This window comes from Anopheles marshallii, chromosome X (assembly GCF_943734725.1).
Source record: "Anopheles marshallii chromosome X, idAnoMarsDA_429_01, whole genome shotgun sequence".
NCBI lineage: Eukaryota > Metazoa > Arthropoda > Insecta > Diptera > Culicidae > Anopheles > Anopheles marshallii.
In genome coordinates, this window is record NC_071325.1 from 9,681,888 (window position 1) to 9,688,568 (window position 6,681).

Here is a 6,681-nt window from a genome sequence, read left to right on the forward strand (position 1 = left end):
ATGGCGTGGAGATTTAAGGCGTCCAAGTATAAGAACGCGACACCGATCGTGCCAAAACCGGAGGCATGCATCCGTGATATCTTTGTCGGTTCATATCAAACGTACGGTAACAACATAGCGGCATCGGCGGCATTTATCGCATTCAACTGGGAGCATGCCGGTTCGAGCCTGGCCGTGCTGCCGATCGATGACTGTGGCCGGAAGAGCAAAACGATGCCGCTACTGCATGCGCATTCGGACACGGTTACCTACCTGGACTTTTCACCATTTCACGATGGTCTGCTGGCGACCGGCTCACAGGACTGCCTGGTGAAGGTGTGGCACATACCGGAGAAGGGACTGGAACAATCGATTTCGACACCGGAATGTACGTTCTCGACCAAGCAGCGGCGCGTTGAAACGGTCGGCTTTCACCCGACCGCCGACTGTCTGCTGTTTGCGACCGCCATCGGATGCGTCAGCCTGTGGGATCTGACGTGCCAGCAGGAAGCGTTCTGTAAGTAATTGAACAATCACTCCGCCGTGCGCCATTCGCCCCCATTAGCTTATATTCATTGGCATTTTATCGTTTGCAATTTTGCAGCAAACAACGAACACCCGGAGGTAATTCAGTCACTTAGCTGGAAACAAGACGGGCGGCTGTGCGTGACAAGCTGCAAGGATAAGATGTTGCGTGTGATGGATCCGCGCGCACCGACCCCGATAACGCTAGCAGCGGAAAGCCACCAAAGCATCAAGGATTCGCGCGTGGTATGGCTTGGCGATCAGAATCGCATCCTTAGCACCGGGTTCGATGCGGCCCGTTTGCGGCAGGTGATCATACGCGATCTCCGTAACTTTTCCGCGCCGGAGAAAACGCTCGAACTCGACTGTTCCACCGGTATCCTGATGCCACTGTACGATCCGGACACCAACATGCTGTTCCTGTCCGGCAAGGGTGACACGACGATCAACTATCTCGAGGTGACGGACAAGGACCCGTACTTGATTGAGGGCATCCGCCATTCCGGAGAACAGACGAAGGGTGCCTGCCTGGTACCGAAACGGGCGCTCAAAGTGATGGAAGGGGAAGTTAATCGCATCATGCAGTTAACTTCCAACTCCGTTATCCCAATCATGTACCAAGTTCCGCGCAAGGTACGGTATACTAGTGCTTTCGCTAAGTGAACCTCATGTGTCTAATATTTGTTTGTTTTCGTACAGACGTACCGAGATTTTCACACTGACCTGTACCCGGAAACGAATGGCTACAAAACCGATCTGTCTGCGACGCAGTGGTTCGGTGGTGCAAACACCCCGGTGCCAAAAATTAGTCTGGATCCAGCAAAACGCGAACTGGGCGACGCACCAATCATTGTAGGTTCAACTTCAATCAATTTGTTTCTCCTTTAAAAAACTAGCAATCCGCTCTAGCCCCGGTTCGCCGTGGCCTGTTACTAACGCCTGTATATAAGCATGCGGTCGGGCTTTGCATTTTTCAAAATTTAAATACTGTATTCAAATTTTGAACGGCCAAAAGGGAAATGCGATAGTAACTGCCGTATTGGTAATATTAATCGTAGCGCTCGTTTTGGGGTGCGGAATCGGCCATTTGTCCGATTGTGTTGTCTGAGGGTTGCAGTCGGGGCATCGTTACATTAATCTAGTCTTTAATATCATAACCCACTAAATAAGCATTCCCCCTATCTTTCCTCTCTTCTCGCTTACCGTCTGGTTGCTTACTTGCTTGCGCTCCTACATTGTATAAAACAACCCATCTCTGTTTCCTCAATTTGCTAACATCCTTCCGAAACTGAAGGTCCTTCGCGGGCCGCTAAACGAGGTGGTGAACAATATCGCTAACAAGATGCGCAACGCACAGTCCACCAACATTTCGACGGCAGCGAAAATCGAGCGTGAGAAAGGAATCGTAAAGACGACGTTCGTGCCGATCAAGGAGAAAATCAAACACATGGAACAGCAGTCGCACACGGAGAAGTGTGAGCTGGAGCAGCGGTTCAAGGAGATATCAGCGGCGCACAAGGAAAAGGATGAGGACGGTAACCATCCGCTGGCACCCACCGAGAAAAATGGCAACGATAACCATCACCAACAGCGGGAAACATCTTCGTCGTCGTTCGATTCGGAGACGGAAGCACGTACCGGCGAAACAACGCCGCCGAAACCGCTGCCACGGACCTCGCGCAACAACTCGGTCTGCGAACAGATGTCTACGCCCGTCGCTGGTACGAACGAGGACGTAACAATGACGACAGCCACCACACCTAGCGCGGCCGTCACTCCGCGCCCGGTTGCCAGACCGCGCACTACCAGCGGATACAAGGTTAACAGGCGTGCATTAACTCATCCTTTCATTTCATTTGTGTTATAGTCCATTTCGTTATTCAGTTCATTAGTTTCGATACGGCATATGCATCACATTAACCCATTCGTAGCTCATACAAATTAGTTTTGGATTGCTTCATTTCGCCTTAGTACATCGGTTTTAAGTTGTTTCTTTTTTTATCTTTCGTTTGGTATTTAATATGGAGTTTTTGAACGTTCACACTTTTTTCCAAACGGGCAGCCTGCCTGCGACTACAAAGTGCGAACGTCTGCAGCGTTTACATTTATCTATTAGTTTATTATTTCGCGATATCTAATGCATCTTTACATCTTTTTTATTTTATGTACAAAAACTACGTAAAACCAGCCACGTCTGGGACCAAAGCCATTCTGCAGCTCGGGAGCATCGGGTGATTTCTCCTTTGACAAGGTGTTCAGCGTCCCGGTCGTACCCGGTGTCGAAACCGGCACCGAGAAAGAGGGCATATCACCGGTACCCGCGCATCCGATGGTTGGCGATGTTGTTTCAGCTGAAACAAATGGCAACACTGTAACCATCGCGGCAGAACCGGAACCCAAAGACTGCAGTCCTACCGATGATGGAAAAGCATCTGCCGAACCGATGGACGATTGCGACATAGACACGCGTCAACTGCCACATGCAGAACTTCGGAAGGTAAGGGTAACCGGATGCGTACCGCAATATTATGCTTCCCGAGAGAGACGTAAACATATAGCAACTTCAAAGGAAGCGATTGATGAGTATAGACGGCCGGTCACAACTAATCAAGCAACAATGTCTTTTTTTTATACTTCCACCCAACTAACCACACACACACACACATCTTGGGCCCGGAACGGGATTGCTGATTGCCTGCTGAATGCGCAACAGCCGTGTGAACAAGAAAAGGTTACATATTGTGCTTCAATTCAATACGTTTGTTTTGTTTGTTTGGACGTCCCTTTGTTGTTTTGTTGTTTTGTTTTTTTTTTTTACTGTACCGTGGAATCTAGTTATTCTAGCAGCTAGTGGTAGTTTCTTTGATGTTTGCACGAACATATGTCTGATTGTTCTTCCACCTGTCTTTCAGATCTTCGAACGTCAAGCTTCGTCGGAATCAGTCGACCAATTTGATTCGAGCTCAGACGATGCCAAAAACCAATTTGAGCGGATGAGCGCTCAGCGAACAAGCCTTGCCGAAAGGCGGCGTATGTTTGAAAGTCGTTCGCAGAGCGTACAGGATGAAAAGGCCAGCTCGCCAACCCCGCTCAGGTAAGAAAGTGAACGATCATGCTTAGTGGTTCGGTGGCTCATTCTTTCTTTCGCGTTAGACGCCTTGATTCGCTGAAAGTTCGGGGTGAGCAGAAGACGTGCTCCGACGACTCCGAACTGATGCCACCACCGGTGAGCACGGACTTTCTGCGCAATCGTAGCGATCTCACGAAGGAGAACATGCCGGACATAGTCAAACGAAGCAATAGCACCGCTGGTGTCTCATCGGCTGCCAACAACAACGTCGCTTCCAAACGAACCTCCACCGTGTTTGGACGCGTGTCCAAGTTCCGACACCTGAAGGGTACCCCCGGGCATAAGAGCACGCACATAGAGAACATACGTAACCTGAGCCGTCAAATACCCGGCGAGTGCGATGGCTTTCAAGCGAATGCCGAGCGTGTGGCGGTACCGATTGCCGGGGCGGGTGGTAAAATAGCGGTGCTGGAGCTAAACGATCCGGGCCGCCTGCCGGACGGTGTCATTCCAACGCTGGTCAACATTCAAAACATCATGGATTTCCAGTGGGATCCGTTTGACTCGCACCGGCTCGCTGTTGCCTGTGACGATGGTTCGGTAAAGCTGTGGCGCATACCTGCTGGCGGTCTGACGGAACCGACCAACGAACCGGAGGCGATGCTCGTTGCGCATACCGATAAAATTTACATCATGAGATTCCACCCATTGGCACAGAATGTGCTGCTGACGGCCAGCACCGACATGGTGATGAAACTGTGGGATCTAGTCGGGATGACGGAGAAGTACAGCCTGCACGGTCACACTGATCAAATATTTTGCTTTTCGTGGAGCCCGTGTGGCCGTTACGGTGCCACCGTGTCGAAGGATGGACGCATACGGGTGTATGAACCACGTAAATCGACGCAACCGACAAAGGAAGGCTGCGGTCCGATAGGAACACGAGGCGCACGCATTGTGTGGGCGCTTGAAGGCGAATATTTGGTGGTGACTGGATTTGACAAGTAAGTTTATTTATTACCTCAACATTACTTCGCCCAATTTGGTTCGTCTGTATATTCATCTGTTTCCCTGCTAACTTGGCCATATTTTTATAGAGTCTCCGAACGCCAGATTTACGTATACAAACTAACTGATCTCAGTGCACCGATGGGTATGGTCGGACTGGATGTTTCCCCCGCCATACTGATGCCGTTTTACGATGAAGACAGCTCCACGCTGTTCGCCACTGGCAAGGGAGACAGCACAATCTACTGCTTCGAAATTACCGACGAGGCACCGTTTATCTGCCCGCTATCCCACCACCGTTGCACCACGCTGACGCAAGGTCTCAGCTTTTTAAGCAAGAACCATTGCGATGTGGCAACGGTCGAGTTTGCTCGGGCGCTCCGGCTTACGAACGGCACGGTCGAACCGCTGAGCTTCAAGGTACCGCGCATTAAATCCGAGCTTTTCCAAGACGATCTCTTCCCACCGACCAAGGTGCTGTGGCAACCGACACTGAGCGGTGATGAATGGTTTGCCGGTCGGGACGTAACACCGACTCGTATCAGCCTGAAGCCGGACGGCATGGATACGCGTAAGTGGCTCTCATTAATACTTTGCCGTGTGTGGGCATATGTTCTAATTGCCGTGCCTTCTTGTTTTAGTGTCTTCGATTCAGCCAACTGTAACGACCACACCTTCCAAAAAAACCGACACCATTATAATGCCACAGGGAATACAGAAGCCATTTTCGAAGGCTCCCGAGCACGTACAAGAGCAGGTGAAATGAGCTATTTATTGATTCTTTTTATTGATCCTCGTGAGATTTCCACATCCAAATACGATCGCCGATAATCCTTATCTGGTGTGGACAAATGAATTGGCTCTTTAAATAATCTTTTTTTTTTTGTTACTTTTAGATAAAAAATGCTGTCAGTGCCCGCATGTCCGTGAATAAGAAGCTCGAACAGGACAGCATGGAAGGCGTAGACGAAAAAGAATGGGAAGAATGAACGAGAAATTTCTCCATTTTTTGCAGCTTCCTAGCTTTAATGATAATATTTCACTAACAATATGGATAGTTCCATATTTTCATTCGAGTGTAAATGATGATTTCGGCTCTACCTAATTCGGCACCGCGGCAACAAGGGTTCCTGGTACGCCAAAGGTAATTAAAATTTTATTATCTCTATTTTAATTCTTGCCTGTGAACGCTCTTTGTTTCGGTTTGCTCAATGTAAAATTGAAATTTTCTCGATGCTCGGGAAGTACGCTTGATTGTTCCCATTCCCTACGGGAAACCCATGTACACTTTCGTCGTGTTTAAAAGGAGTGGATGGAGTGTGATTGTCGAGAAGATCGAAAGGAATCGAACCGGGCATTCTCTTCAATTCCGTTTAACCGTTCAGACAAACAGAAATGCCAGCCGTAAAAGCATGCAGCATAGTTTGAGCGAACTATGAAGCCACACACATTTTCTTTCTGTTTTGAGCCTCAACGGTATTGTGGTCTGCTTTTTCGAGACTTTTGACTAACCCGTAAACATAATAATCATTTCTGCCTACTTCTTCTTTATCGGCACAACAACCTCAAGAGGTGTTGGCCTGTGCCATTTCTGGCTTTCGTTGACTTTATGTACCCGTAGCTGGATAGGCAGTGCTGTGCACGGAGGAATAGTCCGGATGAACTTTTGGACCGGTCCTGTCGTGCAAAAACTATTACCGCTACCAATCCATTCCTGCGTACAGGGAGGGAAGAAAAGCGATAAACGGTTGGTAATTTAATCACCGGTTCCGGTGTTGTGAAGAACGACACTGCTACGGGGACGCGTCAGAATTAGGCAGTAATCTAAATCGAAAGATTGGATAGTTATACTATAACAAACGGAGACTGATAAACCATCCTCCTACTTTCCTAAACTCATTCCTCACGCTGCTCATTGCACGTTAAAGAATTAAATTGTGTCAGCAAAGGGGGTTAAAACAACCAAAACCAACTTATTCGACAGCAGATGATAGAAACGTAAAAAAGACTAGATCTTATGTGTACAGGCTCTCATGCAAAACTTGTTCTACAAGGCTACACGCTCTTATAGAACAAATGTATCGTCAAAATGCTCTCTT

General features: G+C 48.6%; 1 protein-coding gene across 1 annotated transcript; it reads left to right on the plus strand.

The window, feature by feature from the left end:
* Positions 1-5,571, plus strand: LOC128706888 (coronin-7). Its single transcript, XM_053801868.1, has 11 exons — positions 1-496; positions 584-1,137; positions 1,204-1,356; positions 1,799-2,323; positions 2,693-3,001; positions 3,218-3,235; positions 3,417-3,598; positions 3,658-4,578; positions 4,672-5,153; positions 5,224-5,339; positions 5,479-5,571. Exons 1-11 carry the CDS (start codon positions 1-3, stop codon positions 5,569-5,571), a joined length of 3,849 nt encoding a protein of 1,282 aa, XP_053657843.1.
* Positions 5,572-6,681: the final 1,110 nt, after the last annotated feature.